This window comes from Chanodichthys erythropterus, chromosome 13 (assembly GCF_024489055.1).
Source record: "Chanodichthys erythropterus isolate Z2021 chromosome 13, ASM2448905v1, whole genome shotgun sequence".
Lineage (NCBI taxonomy): Eukaryota > Metazoa > Chordata > Actinopteri > Cypriniformes > Xenocyprididae > Chanodichthys > Chanodichthys erythropterus.
The window spans coordinates 53,009,409-53,030,829 of NC_090233.1; the positions used below are offsets into that span (position 1 = coordinate 53,009,409).

General features: G+C 36.9%; 1 protein-coding gene across 1 annotated transcript in view; it reads left to right on the top strand.

Annotated features, from left to right (window-relative positions):
• The window catches only part of ass1 (argininosuccinate synthase 1), a 39,785-nt gene that overhangs the window by 8,327 nt on the left and 10,037 nt on the right, over positions 1 to 21,421 (top strand). Inside the window, exons 5-11 of the mRNA XM_067406227.1 lie at positions 164 to 220; positions 301 to 375; positions 1,821 to 1,891; positions 1,972 to 2,002; positions 10,731 to 10,821; positions 15,790 to 15,874; positions 16,448 to 16,512. Coding sequence (XP_067262328.1) covers positions 164 to 220; positions 301 to 375; positions 1,821 to 1,891; positions 1,972 to 2,002; positions 10,731 to 10,821; positions 15,790 to 15,874; positions 16,448 to 16,512 — 475 coding nt within the window. The remainder of the gene's footprint in view (positions 1 to 163; positions 221 to 300; positions 376 to 1,820; positions 1,892 to 1,971; positions 2,003 to 10,730; positions 10,822 to 15,789; positions 15,875 to 16,447; positions 16,513 to 21,421) is intronic.

Consider the following 21,421-nt stretch of genomic DNA (forward strand, 5'->3'; position numbering starts at 1 on the left):
ATTCCAGCTGTAAAGCAGCTCTTCGACAGTGTCATTAATCAGATCAGATCAGTTCAGCTCAATAACTGTGTGAAGTTCATCAGTGTTTATGTAATTTCCGTATGAATGCACACCTCTGCTCATAAATGTGAGAGATTATGTAAATGAATGGTTTTTATTTCAGGGGAATGACCAGATCCGCTTCGAGCTGACGTGTTACGCTCTCTACCCTCAAGTGCAGGTCAGTTCACATGATCCATCTGCATCAGAAACCATCAGCTGTCTCTCAGTTTCTGACCTCTCCTCATTCCTGAACTTCAGATCATCGCTCCCTGGAGGATTCCTGAGTTTTACAACCGCTTCCGTGGCAGAAAGGACCTGATGGAGTACGCAGAGGTGCGGTTTATGAATACATCACTTTAACCTGTGCTCACACCTCTGATGCAAGACTCATTCAAATAAGCTAAAACATCTAAAAATCAGGATATAAATTGGTTTATATTTCTTATTTTAATTAGTTTCCTCAACAAATGCCTTTTTATTGAAGAACCGGGATTCACATACCTGGAAATTAATATATTTTTCTAGTTATATTAAGCTCTAAAATATTTTATCAGGTGGAAATTGCTGAGAAATTGGTTTTGCGAGTTGTTAATAATAATAATAATAATAATATGAACCAATCACAAATAAATAACTAGACAAGTCATGCAAATTCATAAAGAGTGAGAACCCTGATTAACTTTCACTTATTTAATTATTTTTATTGTATTATTTTAATATATTGCCACTTCTAATTTCTGTGAATAAAAAATCAGCAGCTTTGACATTATTCTAGGTGTTAGACAATATTTGTTGTTATTATTCTTATTTATTACAATATTTATTTTATTTTAGTATAAAATAAGATACTATTATAGTGTTTTATTTTATTATTTATTATTTTATTATAGTTTATTATTTTAGTTTTATTTTTCTTAATTCTTTAAATTAGTTTTTATTTTTGCATTTTGTTTTTTAATTTTTGAAGTTCTGTTTTAGTAATTTTTATTATTTCATTTTTATTGGTTTGTATATATTTGGTTTTTTTTTTATTATGTTTATAGTTTTTATAAAAAAAAATTCTGTTCTGGTTATTTTAGTACTTCATGTTAAACTAAATGAAAATGAGCAATGCTGCTTTGGCAGACAGCCAAAATATTTTTTTTATATTATTTATAAAAATATATAATTTAAATAATAATTATTTTTTGTTGCAAATAACATTTTTTTTATGGTTTATTTAACTAAAACAACCCTAAGGGGTTAATCGTCTTTAATTAACCCTTTACAACCAACAAAATATAGACTGCACCCCTTGTAAATAAGTGACGATCCACTGAATTAAACCCCAAACCCTCCAAATAGAGCCTCGGGTTATTTTCAGACGCTCACCTGATTCAGTCCACTAGAGGGCGCTCAATGTCTAGGACTGAATCTGGGGTTTCTGATTATTAAAATCACTTTTCTTCAACCTGCTGTGTTTGAGCATTCACTCCCAGTTCTGTTTTGATGACTTTGAGTTTATTTTTGTGGTTAATGAGACTGATAAATGTCACTCATGTTTCTTACGAGTAATCAGCTGCTCTGTATATATAGAGTATCTACATCAGAAGTGTCTGTGAACAATAAACAATAACAAAGCATCACAAACACTACACTGGAAAAAAAGTTTAAATGTGTTGCTTGTCGTTTCTTGGTGAAATTTACTAGCAATTTCTAAGCGAAAATTGTAAATCCTACACAATTTTTTTTCCAGTGAACGGGCTCCTCATGTGTTTATTTATTTTGTGTTCGCTCAGAAACACGGTATTCCTGTGCCGGTGACGCCGAAGGCGCCGTGGAGTATGGATGCCAATCTCATGCACATCAGGTGAAGCTCATCACACTCCAGTACAGTTTCTTCACTGCCGTTATTGCACTAAAACTTAATAAAAACCTGTCTTTCAACAGCTACGAGTCTGGAGTTCTGGAGAATCCAAAGGTAAGAGATCCGCGAGCGACTCAAAATCCATTCGTTAATCTTTGATGTGGTTCAATCCATTCTTAATAAGGCAGAAATATGAATCTGACCTTAAATAAATATGTAGTTCAGTCGTGAAACTCTAGAGGGCGCAGGCGGGTCGGTCCTGTACATGTAAACGCATCATTACCGCATGACACAAGCTGATTGGCACAATGAGATTGCTTGTGTTAGTGTTTGCAGTGATCTAGTTCCTCTGAACCCCTCCACCTCCCCAGCTCCACCTGCCTAGATCTGCTAGATTATATCTGAAATAAATGGCTCTTTTGTTAATTTTAAGCCTTTACTAATATGGTGATGTACCAAATAAGAGGATTTCCTGCTGTATAGTTTGCAGAAGTATTTGGGAGAGATTTTTTTCCTTAAGAAAATCAAACTATCGGTGGAGAAATTTAGTGTCAGTGCATCTCTAACAGTAATTTCAGCTCTTTTCATTTAGTTTAACTGGATGTATTAAAACAACTGAAATAAAATTATACAAACATGTTTCAAACTAATGACAAAAACAAACTAAAACATAAAAACATTCAAAATATTAATAAAAACTATAATAAAAATAAGACTAATAGATTTGAGGAATCATCAACCGATCGTACAGGTGACCTTTTTTCCACTCGGGTCGTGACCTTTCGGCCCTTAAAACACAACCGGTCGTCTTGGGCCGCTGGTTTCTTGTGTTTCTTGTTTCATGGTGTTTTGCGGCCCTGGGAAGAGCCGAGGACACACAGACAGTGACCCGTCATCGCAGCGGCCCGAGGGCATTTCTGATTTCATGGGAGCCTGGATGATTGTGGCCTCTCATTGTTTGCTCCGGGCGTCGACGTGGGAGGGGATCCTCGTCAGGGCAAACCTCGACGTCACATGGACTTGTCCATTCATTCCTGTAGAGCAGTGAGCTTCAGCACTTTCACTAGTGAGCTCATGAAGCTTCAAAACATTTGCAAATCCTTTGTTTTGAACCAGTGATTCGGAGCGTGTATCAAACTGACGAAGTCACGTGATTTCAGTAAACGAGGCTTCGCTACGTCGTAACTGTTTCGCTGATGATCTCTGTGAACCCATGCGCCAGATCTCAGATCAATTTTAAACATTTGTAGACATTTAATGACACGTTTGTTTAATAAAACGAAAGCTTTGTAGTTAAAAATCTTCATAAAACAAACAAAACAACCCCTACAATTTAACAAAATAACACGTATTATAAAGACACTTCATATGTAATGGTATTAGAGGGTTTGTTAATTGCATGTAATAGATTACACTTTCAAAAAAACATTTGCAATTGGTTTGTAAAAGATGCTTTCATTGCACTTACACGGTTTTGACCAGCAGGGGTCAGCAGCGTGTGTCGTTTCCAGTGCTTTGAATCAGTGAATCATTTTGCAATTGGTTCAATTGATTCAAAGTTTTGAAAAGCTTCGTTTCTCCTATCTCTTGTTGATTTTTTTCAAGAACTGATGTGGAGCTTTAAACTACAATAACTCAGTTATGATCAACACACTTCACTTTTGGATGTTTTGGATATATATATAGATATATATATATATATATATATATATATATATATATATATATATATATATATATATATATATATAATATCATATATATAGGCTTGTGTATGTGTTTTTTTGAGGGGATCATATATTTTGTGATCCATCAGGCTTTTATGGATCCATATATATATATATTTGGGTCATTGACGAATACGGTTTTTAAAAGTGTTAAAAAAAAAACATAATGAAGATATAATTAATTTTGAAGTTTTATTAAGTGTTAACTGATTATAAAAACCACATAATATCATTGTTAACACTGATTTTGTCACCAAAAAAGTCATTTGGTTTAACCAAAATTTCGGTTTCATCGAATGACGATATTTTCAATCAATGCTAACAGGCTGATATCTATCAAAAGGAAAATCAAACATTTTATATTTAGTACAAGTTTTAAAATATTACAACATTTTCCATGTTTTATAGCGGATGTACCGAATGACCTGATGTTTCGGGACATGCGTATGATCAAGTGAAAACATGAATTTTTAAATAGTTTGCTTCAAGACCATGTGGTCCTTTGCAGGTGTCTGAATGATGTCACATCCTGTCACATGATATTGACCACATGATTTGATCCAAAATGGTCCTTCTATATCGGTTACTCCGCATGACATCAATGAAATTCATTTTTCCAGACATTTTTTCTCATAACAAATCAACGACTTCTACACATAATTTTAATATAATTTTGCACTATGTTGATATATGATGATATAAAATTATGCCAGAATAAAAAATTATATACATTTATTACATTTTTAGATATTTTAATCACAAATGAAATGGCTGTATTGGCCTTTGGACGGTTAAATCGGATGACCTTTTGACACTTCAAAATCTTTAAAAGACCTTTATATGAAGAAAAATATAATTTAAACCTTTTAAATTCAATAAAATAGATCTAGTTGTACTACCTTATATACTTTGGATTTCATATCTTTGTTTTTTATTATTATTAAGGCCTTTGGACACGTCACTGACCTATATATATTATGAAATAATGAGAATATAGAGGTAAACTCAATTTTATTCAGAGACTCAAAGTGAGTGTGCATATTTATATGGACAAAAAGTGATGAAATTCTGATGCTTGTGATGTAAATCAATGAGATCTTTATAACAGTACAGCAGATACTTACATAAAATGCATGTAAATATCAATATCTGCCAGTAATATGTCTTAGTAAGTTTAAATCCTTAGTTGCATGTGGTTTTAAAACATATAATGCAATACAAGAAATTAACAAATAAACCTGATCATCATATTTGATACTCATGATTTTTGTATAAAAATGACGTCTGGATAATCAAATAAACATGCTTCAGTCCCGTTGAAATATTATTGCACAAATATACAAAGTTTTGATCATGTTGATCATTTCGAGGCCTTATAAATTCAGGCTTTATAGGGTTAAAGACCTCAACGTTATGAAGACGTTCAGTCCTGTTGAGTGGAAATGCAAATCACCTCCTCTTATCAGACAGAGATTTTCTCCTTCCCGTTTACCAACAGCTCAGTTAGCGCTTCAGGTCCGGGACACGGCGATTTACGCGTCACTTCCAATCCAGTGGCCAGATCTCACTGCTTCACTTTCATCTCTTCACTCATTCTTTCCACTTTTTTCTCCCCTTCTCTTTCAACTCCGGGCTCTGATTGAAAGCAAATGAGGCAGCTAATATGTGGAAAGAGAGAAATTTACTTGCTCTAAGTTCATGCGGCGGGCTGTCTTTCAGGATGGGCGCTCAGCCGCCTCGGAGGACAACAATATATACGGCGAACTGAATAAAGCAGCATATCGAGCCGCGCACCGGCGACATGATGGTTCTCTTCACGGACCATTTGCCACCAATTCTGTCTCTCTGTCCGCCTGTCGTGGATTATTTCTACCTTCGCCTGTCTTGCGGGGTTATAGGGCAGGACCAGATCCGCCGGCAGGGGGTCAGAATTGAAATTCATTGATCCCATCACATTATATCAAGCGCTGAATGTGTTGAGCTTCACCTGAGCTGAAAGTCTTTTGTCAATAATTGTATTTACCCTTGTGCGGTCTTCACTTGGGAAGTACACTCAGGGTCAAAATTACAAAATGTAATTTTGTAGCAAAATATATATATATTTTTTTTAAACAAATTAATTTTTTAATTTTACTCTGTTTATTAATGTTTTTCCTCGACATGTGTGCAGTTTTGGGGGGATTTATCATATTTTTTAAATTTATATAAATATATTTAAAAATATATTTTTTTTAAAATAGGTTTTTATACAAACACAGCATTTTATATACAATTTTGTCAAGTAGCTAACTTTTTTTTTCAGTACAAAAAAATTTTATTGTCATAATTGTGATTTCATAATATTTAGATATGAATCAGGCTGAAAATACTTGTGAAAAGAGTCTTTCAGTCAGTCAAACAGCAAATAGTGGAGCTCTGCTGCCATCTGCTGGATAAAGTGATCATTTTTAACTTTTAAAACTGCATTTTCCAAAAGATGGACAAAAATCTCACACTAAACCATGTCAAATTATCCATGTGATCCCCATGAATGAAAGTTAGAAATGTGGCTCTTTTATAAAGTGAATTTTACATAAAAAGCTGTTGCTCAACAAAATATTTATTTATTTATTTTAATAAACAGAGTAAAATTACATTTGTTTTAAAAAGACCTCATAGATATGATTCTGTTGAAAATGCACCAAATGATCCCATTCATTTCGGACATTATCGGTTGATTTCATCACAAATTCGTTAATAAAATCAGCCGATATGTCCCACGTTTTGCACCAATTTTCCATTTGATTTTATGTCGCAAACATCATTCGGACTCTTTACGTTGCATGATGGGAAGACAATTTCCAATTTCATTTTCTCCATTTTTACACAAATTTCATTGACTGCATTCAACAAGCCGAAGTTATTGCACAAAAAAATGACATTTATTTCATTTACGGGACAGTTTGGATTCACACTGAACCAAACTCCTGCATTTCAATAGAATCACACTTCAGATGCATGGATTTATAAACGCTTGAAACACTGAAAACAGCATTTAGACGTCAGATTCTTCTGATCACATTCTACCCGCTAATTTCACCCTTCCAGACAGTTCTTCAAATGGCTTTTAAGGCCGTTTCTCCAGACGTCTTGTAGTTTGATCTCGGGACAGGTACTACTGAAGCAGAAAATAAAGAAAGTAGCGCAGCGCGGTCAGAGACGGCGTTTAGTTAAAGCGACGGTAAAGACGACGTGCATTTGGACTGAGATTAGTTATCGTGTGATGATGTTTGTCTGGTAAAGGTTTCCATTTAAATGCACCCGGTGGTTATTTTGCATAGTTCCCCTGCAATTTACTTCAGCTGAGGAGACATCGCCCGTCATCTCCCTGTGATCGGGGTAATTGAGGAAACACCATCTGATGGACACGCGCACACACACACACACTGACACACACACACACTGACACACACACACTGACGCACACACACTGACACAAACACACTGACACAAACACACTGACACAAACACACTGACACACACACACACTGACGCACACACACATACACACACACACACTGACACAAACACACTGACACACACACACACTGACGCAAACACACACATACACACACACACACTGACACAAACACACACTGACGCAAACACACACACACACACACTGACGCACACACACATACACACACACACACTGACACAAACACACTGACACACACACACACACACACACACACACACTGACACACACACACACTGACGCACACACACATACACACACACACACTGACACAAACACACTGACACACACACACACTGACACACACTGACACACTGACACACACACACACTGACGCACACACACACACACACACTGACACACACACACACTGACGCACACACACATACACACACACACACTGACACAAACACACTGACACACACACACACTGACACACACACACACTGACACACACACACACTGACGCACACACACATACACACACACACACTGACACACACACACACTCACACACACACACACTGACACACACACACACTGACGCACACACACATACACACACACACACTGACACACACACACACTGACACACACACACACTGACACACACACACACTGACGCACACACACACACACACTGACACACACACACACTGACGCACACACACATACACACACACACACTGACACACACACACACTGACACAAACACACTGACACACACACACACACACACACACTGACACAAACACACACACACACTGACGCACACACACATACACACACACACACTGACACAAACACACTGACACACACACACACTGACACACACACACTGACACAAACACACACACACACTGACGCACACACACATACACACACACACACTGACACACACACACACTGACGCACACACACATACACACACACACACTGACGCACACACACATACACACACACACTGACACAAACACACACACACACACACACAAACACACACACACTGACACACAAACACACACACACACTGACACAAACACACACACACACAAACACACACACACTGACACAAACACACACTGACGCAAACACACACACACAAACACACATTGATGCACACACACAAACACACACACACTGACACACACACACACTGACGCACACACACATTGATGCACACACACAAACACACACACACTGACGCACACACACACACTGACGCAAACACACACACACACACACATTGATGCACACACACACACTGACACACACACACACTGACGCACACACACATTGATGCACACACACAAACACACACACACTGACGCACACACACATTGATGCACACACACACACTGACGCAAACACACACACACATTGATGCACACACACAAACACACACACACTGACACACACATACACACTGACGCAAACACACACACACACACACACATTGATGCACACACAAACACTGACGCAAACACACACACACACACACACATTGATGCACACACAAACACTGACGCGCGCGCACACACTGACGCAAACACACACACACACACACACACATTGATGCACACACAAACACTGACGCGCGCACACACACACACACATTGATGCACACACACAAACACACACACTGACGCAAACACACACACACACACACACATTGATGCACACACACAAACACACACACACTGACACACACACACACTGACGCAAACACACACACACACACTGACACACACACACACACATTGATGCACAAACACACACACACTGACACAAACACACACACTGATACGCGCACACACACTGACGCAAACACACACACACACATTGATGCACACACACAAACACACACACACTGACACAAACACACACACTGACGCAAACACACACACACACACACACACATTGATGCACACACACAAACACACACACACTGACACAAACACACACACTGACGCAAACACACACACACTGACACAAACACACACACTGACGCAAACACACACACACACACACACACACACACATTGATGCACACACACAAACACACACACACTGACACAAACACACACACTGACACAAACACACACACACACACACACATTGATGCACACACACACACACACACACATTGATGCACACACACAAACACACACACACTGACACACACACTGACGCAAACACACACACACACACACATTGATGCACACACACACAAACACACACACTGACGCGCACACACACACACACACATTGATGCACACACACACAAACACACACACTGACGCGCACACACACACACACACACTGACACAAACACACACACTGACGCAAACACACACACACACACACATTGATGCACACACACAAACACACACACACTGACACACACACACACTGACGCAAACACACACACACACACTGACGCACACACACACATTGATGCACACACACAAACACACACACACTGACACACACACACTGACACAAACACACACACACACACTGACGCACACACACACATTGATGCACACACACAAACACACACACTGACGCAAACACACACACACACTGACGCAAACACACACACACTGATACTCGCACACACACTGACGCAAACACACACACACACATTGATGCACACACACAAACACACACACACTGACACAAACACACACACTGACGCAAACACACACACACACATTGATGCACACACACATAAACACACACACACACTGACGCGCACACACACACACACACACATTGATGCACACACACACTGACACGCGCACACACACTGACACAAACACACACACACACACATTGATGCACACACATTGACGCACACACAAACACACACACTGACGCACACACACATAAACACACACATAAACACACTGACGCACACACACAAACGCACACACACTTAAACACACACAATGATGCACACAGACACTCACACTCACTGACGCACACACACAGACTCACTCACACAGAGACACACACACACACACACACACAGAGCAGGTGGAGTTAAACCTCTGGCTTCATCGAGTGGAAGCACATCCGTCTGGCATGAAGACTTGATGGGTTTTCAAACCATGTGACCTTTTATTGTAGTCTTTTGCGCACATGAAAATAAATAAAGAACTTTAGTGTGAAGAACATTTTAATAATCTAAAGAAGCTTGGAAAGATGGAAAGATCCATCGATGCCAATCAAGATCCTTCTTCTGTTCTCGTAATTCAGGGATTCCCAAACGTTTTCATCATCTGAACCCCTTTGAGATCAAATATTTACTTAATAGAGAGTTAATATTTACTGATTAGTTAATAAAGTTAACATTTCAATAATTTGACAACGCATTCACAATTCTCTGATGTTAAGTATTTAATATATTTATAAAAGTGTTAAATGATTAATTTGCAATAAAATTAATTTTAATTTGATATTTGATTTAAATAATTATTAGCTTTTAATCAACAACAATTTGAGAAACTCTGTCATAAAACCCTGCTGATGATGATGATGATGATGATGATGATGATGATGTTCAACTAAACCTGTCGTTTCTGTGTGTCAGACTCACGCACCTTCAGATCTCTACCAAATGACCAAGAACCCAGAAGATTCACCCAATGAGCCTGATGTGCTGGAGATCGAATTCATTAAAGGTGAGTGTGCGTTCATCGTCACTCACACTGGTTGAATACGACACACTTTCCAAGAACAAACTCTGTTTTAACCTGTTAATTTCCACCCTCCATTTTAGAGCATCGATCTGAACTTAAATATAATTCAAGAATGCTTTAAAATACAGACCTAAGGTTGGTCTCTTTTTAAAGGAGACACTTGTTATTTGAGGAAATGAAAGTACCTTCAAAAAATGAAATGCATTTTATAGCTTGTCAAATTTGCCCCTATTTGGGTGTGAGCAAAAACACGCCGTCTTTGTGTGTGTCCCTTTAAATGCAAATGAGCTGCTGTTCCCAGCACCTTTTCCAGAAGAGGGCGGACTTTTAACAGCTCACGTTTTGGTCGCTCAACATCATTTTGCAACAAAATAAACAAATCAGACAGTTTATATATTTGTTATATAGTATATATATACATCACCCTTATCACCTTTTATTATGACTGTGTCATAATAAAAGTCCCGCTGCTCGTGAGGTGTGTGTTGATCAATCGCTCCAGCTCCTCGTTCACCTCCACAACACTCGCTCTTGCTCTGCTTCATACTACAGTAACGTTAATAATCACATCCATGAACATGATTTCTTCCCGAGTCCAATCCCTATTCTATTCCACCGTCCGTTGAGATGGAGACCACATGTCCCAAGATTCCACTCTCAAACTTGGCGTCATCAAGCTACGCCTTTGTTTTGAATAGCTAGAGGCCTCTAGCGGACAGAATTATTACATACTGCACCTTTAAGATATTTGTTTTAAACTCATACATTTTAATTATTCTCAACTTTAAATGTTTAAGTACACTAATTCATGCATTTATCCAAAACTATATTTATTAGTGTAAACATGATGGTAAATCTCCAAAAACCCAAATCAACAGAAACTCTTCTAAATTAGCATAACAAAACATTAATCACTACTAAATATCCCACTTATTATTAATCTTGCACAAAAAAAAAACATTATATAACACTTAATTTTAGCATTTACGCTCCCTTTCGAGTGCCATGTGCAAAGCATGCTGGGAAATAGAAATCCCAGCCCAGTTTCAGTTAAACTTAAATTAAAAGTTCATAAAACTCAAAACAATGAAACAGTTCAGTTTACTTAAAATATATCAGTTCTGTGAACTTGAAAGAAAAAGAAAGTGCTATATACTCATAAAAGTAATTAATTTGTTTAATTTAAGTTTGTCCTACTCAAACCAATGAAGTATTCTGAGCATTAGAGTTCACAGTGCATTTAGTGGTTTAAAGCTGGGCATTTTGCACTGATACAAGCAATCAAGCAGCTGATTTTTGCTGAGTTTACTATATGCATGCAGATAAAGTTGGATAAACTATATATATAGAGCTGTGTGATTAATATAGTTCACATTTTGCAACAATCATGCAGCATATATAGAAATGTTTTCTCTTCTTGTTACTCAAAGAAACTGTTTCAAGCAGTTAAACAAAGTGCGTCAAGACTTCGTTCCCATATTTTTGGGGAATTAGAATCTCAATAGTTGTGTGGGACCCCAGTGAACTAGTAATGTGATTTTATCAGACAGCGATGTCATTGTGCTCTATGATCCGTTTTGATCGGCCATCAGTATTCATAGATATTTGAGCACGTCCATTTAATGTCCATGAGAAAAGCTGTTTTAGTGATTCTCACAATAGCAGCCCCCCGTCGCCGCCCCGCTCCTGTAAAGACCTGGTTTATCTTTCTATTCTGTTGCGTCTTTTCTTCTCTTCACTTTCTCAGCTCTCTCTCTCGTTGATAAAAAAGAATTTTAACTACCAAACCTTTTCCCTCTTGTCATTTTAACCCCCGTTTCTTTGCCACTTCTTCTCCTGCTCCTCAAAAGGGGAACGGCGCAAAAAAAGAGGAAAGAGTGGAAAAATGTAAAGCAGTAATTTTTCCTACAACTGTGTCTTCTGTGCCATTGTTGCTTTTCTAAGGCAGAGGGAACGAATAGAATAATGCGGATAGACTGGAGAGAGAAGTGGCCGAGAGACTCTGTGTTCACGCTGTGTTTAATTTATTTGAACTTTTAATCTAATTATTAACTATTTGAAGGGCTCTGGAGCTTTGTTAGCCGCTGCCCTGTGGCCCGGGGTCTCTGGGTTTGGGACGAAACGCCTTGTCTACCGATATTTGTCTCGGCCAGTGTCATTATTTACTCTAAACTTATATTCTGTTATTCTCTTAAGTTTTAAAAATCTTCATGCAACTCTTTTCCATGCATAGTGACACTCAAACTTCAAAAAATGCCACAAAAGAGGCTCTTGAATCAAAGATTGGACACATTTGATGCGGTTAACGTCCGTCATGCGTCATATCTTGCAGTCAAACATCATAGCAACATATTTTTTAAGTTTTATTAATATTTTTGATTAGCTTTTATTTTATATTACTATTTTTCATGTTAATTTTTAGTCATTTCATCATGTGCTTTTGTCATTTTATTTTCTAAATATTGCTATTTAGGTTTAATTTATTTTTATTTCAGTTTAGTTTTAGTTTTTATTTATTTCTAGTTAATAATTTTAGTACTTCAAACTCAAACTTATTTTATTTTCTCATTTTTCAACTAATGTAATGTTTTCTATTGAAATCATTTGTTTTCTTATCATTATTCCGCTCTTGAGTCTATGGCAGACCATAGCACCGTATGGTAAAAAGTTATGAAATTTGGCGCACAGATAGAGCACAGTCTGAAAAGTTTCCATAGCAAATTTGGAGTCTCTACCTCAAACCCTCTAGCGCCACCAACAGTTCAAAGATTCACTCATGTTTATGCTCATAACTTTTGATGCACAAGCCCTAGAAACAAAAACAAATTCATGACATCATTTCCGTCATGAAAATCTTTCCGCCATTTTGAATTTTCCGAACTTTTCAAACTCCTCCTAGAGCGTTTGTCCAATTTGCATCAAATTTGGTATGTAGCATCTACTCACACTCCAGACAAAAAATTATTAAAAGATTTTTGATCAGCCAATCCGTTCTCGTATGGCGCATCAATTAATTTGATCACCGTCAAATTAATTGATGCGCTATATGAGAACAGATTGGCCGATCAAAAATCTTTTAATAACTTTTTGTCATGCAAAAATGGATTTGATGCTGTATCTTCACAATGATTTGGTGAATTGACACCAAACTTGGTAAATGTCATTACAGGCATGACTTGGGGGTACATGCACAGTATCGTCACAGCGCCACCTATTGGTGCCGAGATACGAAAAATGGTTATTTTTGCTTATAACTTGAATAACTTGAATAATTTATAACTTGAATGCCTTGTCCTAAAATCACAAGATTCCTTGAGGCATGCTGAATTGAACGATATCCAGTTTTCTTTGGTCGGCCATTTTTAATTTCGTCATAAAATGCTGTGTTTTATGAATGCATGAACATATCTTTACGAAACTTGGTATGATTCATCAAGGCCTTGTTCTGAGAGGACCTGTAAAATTTTAGGTCAGCACCTCCTAGTAGTCAAGAGATATAATGAAATTTATGAAAATGCTTATAACATTTTACATATTGTCATTTAATGTATATCCTTAGATTTGTTGGCTTATGCCAAGTCCTATGATACCAAGTTTACCATATTCTACCATAGTTACTGTCCGCCATATTGAATTGTATTCAAAACTTACTTTTTTGAACTCCTCCTACAAAATTTGTCCGATTTGTAAAAAATTTAGTATGCAACATTTACAGACGCTCATGACAAAAAGTTAATAAAAGATTTTTTATCGACCCAACCGTTGTTTTGTACTCCATCAACAAATTTAACTGCGAGAACGTCAAAATGGACATGCAGCTGTATCTTTGCTAAAGTTTTGTGTATTGACATGAAACTTGGTACATGTGATCACAGGCATGACTCGAGGATGCATGCAGAGTTTCGTCACAGCGCCACCTACTGCTCAGAAGTTATATACCATTATAAGTGCTTTAACTGATGTAATTTAAACCGCTTTATCCTAACCTCATGATCACAGATGTCCACAAATATTTCCTTTTCTGCCTTTATTCAGCTTGACCTCATAATTGCTGCTTGCAGCTATATTTACATTTTATTTCAGATTTATTTAAATGAATTTTTTTAGTTTAGTTTTGGAGCTTGACAGACATGATCACAATAAAATAAAAAAAAAAGCATCATAAGAGTTTGAGGGTAAAAAAAATAATTAAATAATTTTAATTTTTGGCTGAACTATCCAGCTTGCTCTATCTGTGTCATTATTCTCACAGGGCTTTACATTTACAGCTGTGAAAGGAAGAGCAGGAACCGCAGGCTTTCGTTCATGATTGGCAACTGTGAGCATGCTAAATGCTAATGAGACCCGTGTATGGATCTTTTCTTTCTTTCTTCTCCGCCCTCTTTTCCTTGTGTTCCTCCTCCTCCCCCCCGTAAGGCCAGTCCATTCGTATCTCCACCTCTGGCCTCTGAGCAGCTCATTTCACGCTATGAATAAGTCGACTATTCACCATGATTTATTTATGGGAGTTCAGTGTGTTTGAGAGCGCAGGACCGGCCATCACACTGAGTTCTACAGCGATGCAAATAAAATATTCAGACACTTCATTGACACTTAAACATGACGTCATTGCATTTTTAAAACCAAATAAGTCATTTATTTTTAAAGTAAGATGTACATTCATAATGATAAAACAACAGATATAGAGTTGAAAAGGAAGAATATTGTTTGTCTGTCTGTCATCATTTTGTCATCAATTATGAAGCAGATATGATTCAGCTATAAAGCAAATATTGTTCTCGTCCAATACTATCAGTGCAGTCAAATCTATAATGCATTGTGACTGAATATTAAGTGTCTTTTAAACCAAGCCAGAGGTGACCGTGGCAAGGAACTCAAACATCAGGTGACAGAAATGGAGCAAAAAAAACCTCGGGAGATTGTTATACTAATGTATGTTAATACTTTCAGGTGTTCCAGTCAAAGTGACGCATGTTAAGGAAGGAAAATCCAAAGACACTCCACTGGAGATCTTCTCCTATCTGAATGAGATCGGGTGAGCCGAACCTGCCATGATGCATGAACTTTACAGTGTTTACTGTCAATTTATGATGTCTTGAGTTGCTCAATGCTTGTGTTTTCACTGTGGCTCCTTAAAGGGCAGAAGTGTCAAGTACAAATACTTTGTTACCTTAATTAAGTAGAAATTTCGGGTATCTATACTTTACTGGAGTAATTATTTTTCAACTGACTTTTTAATTCTACTCCTTACATTTTCACTCAATTATCTGTGCTTTCTACTCCTTAAATTTAAAAAAAAATAGCCTGCCATAAATATGTCTTTAGTAGCTTTCTGGGCATTAAAAGTGTTAATTATCATGCTGGTAATGCAGGCTTCACTGAGCCATCAGATTTCATCAAAAATATCTTAATTTGTGTTCTGAAGATGAACGTAATTAATGACAGAAATGTAATTTTTGGGTGAACTAACCCTTTTAAGAGGGCATTCGGAAACTTTAGATTTGATCCATTCGTAAACATACAAATGTAATTTTGTACACTTTGTCACTTGAGAATATATGCATTGTTGTTTATTTATTAATCAATAACATACTCTCTTGTTTCAAAGTGGAAAGCATGGTGTGGGGAGGATCGATATCGTGGAGAACCGCTTCATTGGAATGAAGTCAAGAGGTACGAATGTCATTTCATTACATTTATGCATGTGTCACATAGATAGAAACTTGCATTGCATTCAAGGAAAACATTAAAGATATTAAGTCTTGTTTACTGAAATCCATTTGATCCAAATGAAGTGAGTTTGTGCTTAAAACAAGAATGAATATCTGCCAACGGAGTTAGGTTTATTTTTCTGACCCCACTGGCAGATGTTTGTTCTTGTTTGAGCACTTATTAAATCCCCTTCTCTATAAAGAAATAAATAACTTATGGCTCTTACTAATGTTTAGATATTTGTATTGGAAAACAAGACAAAACATGTTTTGTAGTGAAACTTCACAGTCGTTGTGTTCGGATTGCGCTGGGGTCCGGGTCCGTCCCTCCTCACAACGCTCTGATTGGCAAATTGACTCCAGAGTGGCAGGTAGGAATTGGAAAATACGGAATGTCTTGTTTTCCCCGCCGGTTCACAGAAGATCAGAGCTGAATGTGGAAGTCGGCGTTTAGGATGTTCAATAAAGTGCCTGACAGGCTGTGTTTATGTGACACGGTCCAGGAGAATGAAGTGAACTGTGTGTCACGCTCTTTCAGAGGTTCAGATGGAGAAGCAAATGAAAGCAGAACCTCCTGAACTGATCCATAATGTTCATGATCATCTTGCTGATTTCTCATGCATTTCAAAAGCTTTATTTTTTGTTCTGTGTATATATACTACACATATACTAGATTAAAAATTAATACTTTTATTCATCAAGGATGCATTAAAACTGATCGAAAGTGATAGTAAAGACATTATAAAAGGATTTATTTCAAATAAATGCAGTTTAACTTAAGAATCCTGAAATGTATCATAGTTTTAAACATTGATAATAATCATAAATGTTTCTTGAGCAGCAAATCATCATATTAGAATGATTTCTGAAGGATCATGTGACACTGAAGACTGGAGTAATGATGCTGAAAATTCAGCTTTGATCACAGGAATAAATTACAGTTTACTATATATTCACATAGAAAACAGCTGATTTACATTGTAAAAATATTTCAGATTTTTACTGTATTTTCTCATCAAATAAGATCAGCGCTGGTGAGACGAAGAGACTAAAAACAGTTAATATTCAAGAACAATAAAAATGTGTATTTTTAGACCTATGAACAGTCATGGATATTAGGAAATTAATGGAAATTAAGTAATTTTAAGCAAGAAGTTATGGTAAAAATATTATATTAGTGCATATAATGAAGTATTAGAAATGGCATGTCAACCTACATTAGTTTTTATTATAAATTAATGCTGACATTTCAATAAAGACACTTCTTTAAATGAGTTCACATTTTATATATATATATATATAATGTGTATGTATAATATAGGATATTTATACAATTTATAAATTGGATTCATGTTTTATAAAATGCATGTAAAACCATGTAGTAAAAATAGTTTTTTATTCATTATATATAACTATTTTTAAAAAAAGTTTGATTTAAGCTGTTACTGATGGACCAGTGTTATTTTTCTATTGTTTATATATTATTATAGTTTGTAATATTCTGAATTAGCTTTTTTTTGTGTGTGGTTTTGTCATTTTTATTAGGATTAATACATTTTTATTCAACTCTTTTCAGTTCGTTGCCCAGACAGCATCTCTAATAATAAAGTTAATCATCTAATATTTTATTTCAGCTTTATTATTCAGTTATTAAAGTGACTCTGATGTGTGTCTCGGCCTCGGGCTTCACTTATTAAGCCCTTCACATCAGGTGACAGTGTTTGTGGAGTGTGTGTTTGTGTGTCTTTTGAAGTGTTAAAGCGGCATTAACGCCACGCTCCTCGACCTGAGCTCTTTCTGCCCGGGCAGGAGCGAGGAATGATAAGCCGGCCCGTGTTACCTGTGTGTAATGATGCCTGAAGGGCCCACGAGACATTTAACCTCTCAACACACAAACACAAACACATCTGAACTGTGTAAATGATGAATGTAAATCAGTGTCGGCATAATCTGTCCTCCTCTAGCTTGGGATCTTAATGCCTGACGGTGTTAGAAGAGACTTTTATCAGATTTTCTTGATGCTTTAGTCCCTCAATCTCCTGCTCTAAATCCCACTGAGTCTTAATGTATCAGATTGCCACTTTTCAGGACTTAAGAGATGGGTAATTTGCTAAGTCTTGTTTTGGGCAGGAGTTACTGTGGCGTTTAGGGGTTTGGACTGAGAGCCGCTTCTTCTGCCCCGAGGGGACGGAGATTGTTTTACACGTAAGACTCTGAGAAGTCAAAAAAGCTTTTGTTTAGTAAAGGAATTGAAGATTTAATAGAAGAAATCTTTGGTCTCAAATAGGTTTTGAGCTGTTTTGGTGACTTGTTTGCTATTTCTGTTACATTGGGCAAACTTTAACTTCAGTTTCTTTTACTTACTGTTTAAGCCACTTTCAGTTAAACCCATAGATTATATATATATATATTAATAGTAAATTAATGATCATAGTAAATCTAACACATTGACTGATATATAATTTATTTATAGAAAGTTGTATTATATATATATATAAATTTAATTCAATATGTTTATTAAATCAAATGCACTGAAGTAAAAATGTGTGTGTGTGTGTATTACACACTGGATTAAAAAAATTATCTATCAATAACAAAATCATGAAATATAAATATATATATATATATATATATATATAATATATATATATATATATATATATATATATATATATATATATATAAACATTATATATAAACAAAAAAGCATATATAAATCACATTATATATATTTTATATAAAGCATATGATTTACATATTTTTATATATAATATCTCTTATCTATAAATAAAAATATATAAAATCACATATATACAATTTTTTTTCAATGGTCAACTATTAATATATATAAACATTTTTTTAGTTCAGTCAAATATATAAAATTAAATAAATTTATTTAATTTTATATATTTATTTTTTATAATTTTATATATATATACACATACAGTGGGTACGGAAAGTATTCAGACCCCCTTAAATTTTTCACTCTTTGTTTTATTGCAGCCATTTGCTAAAATCATTTAAGTTCATTATTTTCCTCATTAATGTACACACAGCTTCCCATATTGACAGAGAAACACAGAATTGTTGACATTTTTGCAGATTTATTAAAAGAGAAAAACTGAAATATCACATGGTCCTAAGTATTCAGACCCTTTGCTCAGTATTTAGTAGAAACACCCTTTTGATCTAATACAGCCATGAGTCTTTTTGGGAAAAATGCAGCAAGTTTTTCACACCTGGATTTGGGGATCCTCTGCCATTCCTCCTTGCAGATCTTCTCCAGTTCTGTTAGGTTGGATGGTAAACGTTGGTGGACAGCCATTTTTAGGTCTCTTCAGAGATGCTCAATTGGGTTTAAGTCAGGGCTCCGGCTGGGCCATTCAAGAACAGTCACAGAGTTGTTGTGAAGCCACTCCTTCGTTATATTAGCTGTGTGCTTAGGGTCTTGTTGGACGGTAAACCTTCGGCCCAGTCTGAGGTCCTGAGCACTCTGGAGAAGGTTTTCGTCCAGGATATCCCTGTACTTTGCCGCATTCATCTTTCCCTTGATTGCAACCAGTCGTCCTGTCCCTGCAGCTGAAAAACACCCCCACAGCATGATGCTGCCACCACCATGCTTCACTGTTGGGACTGTATTGGCCAGGTTATGAGCAGTGCCTGCTTTTCTCCTCACATACCGCTTAGAATTAAGGCCAAAAAGTTCTATCTTTGTCTCATCAGACCAGAGAATCTTATTTCTCACTATCTTGGCAAACTCCATGCGAGCTTTCATGTGTCTTGCACTGAGGAGAGGCTTCCGTCGGGCCACTCTGCCATAAAGCCTCGACTGGTGGAGGGCTGCAGTGATGGTTGACTTTCTACAACTTTCTCCCATCTCCCGACTGCATCTCTGGAGCTCAGCCACAGTGATCTTTGGGTTCTTCTTTACCTCTCTCACCAAGGCTCTTCTCCCCCGATAGCTCAGTTTGGCCGGACGGCCAGCTCTAGGAAGGGTTCTGGTCATCCCAAACATCTTCCATTTAAGGATTATGGAGGCCACTGTGCTCTTAGGAACCTTAAGTGCAGCAGAAATTTTTTTGTAACCTTGGCCAGATCTGTGCCTTGCCACAATTCTGTCTCTGAGCTCTTCAGGCAGTTCCTTTGACCTCATGATTCTCATTTGCTCCGACATGCACTGTGAGCTGTAAGGTCTTATATAGACAGGTGTGTGGCTTACCTAATCAAGTCCAATCAGTATAATCAAACACAGCTGGACTCAAATGAAGGTGTAGAACCATCTCATGGATGATCAGAAGAAATGGACAGCACCTGAGTTAAACATATGAGTGTCACAGCAAAGGGTCTGAATACTTAGGACCATGTGATATTTCAGTTTTTCTTTTTTAATAAATCTGCAAAAATGTCAACCATTCTGTGTTTTTCTGTCAATATCGGGTAGTGTGTACATTACTGAGGAAAAAAATGAACTTAAATGATTTAGCAAATGGCTGCAATATAACAAAGTATGTTTGATTTAAGTAAACATATTGATTGATTTATGATGGGGTAATAATTAAGGAATCACATATAAGTTGAAAGCCCTTTGAAAAAGCCATATTGGTTGAGTTCTTTAATCTGAATATATAGTAGTGCGTGTCTACCGATGCAACACAGTCTATCACCAGCATGTGTGTTTGTGTAAAGACAGCTCTGAAGAATAACCGGACGGGACCTCGTGTGTCCGTTCATCATCTCTGCTCCTGTACTCTGATGGTCTGTGACCCTTCAGACAGCTGAGTGAAAGCTTCATTTCTGTGTGTCAGACACACGTACGGCGCTGACGGGGGAAATTGTAGGGTAGAGCGAACCTGACCGCTGGATCCTGACAG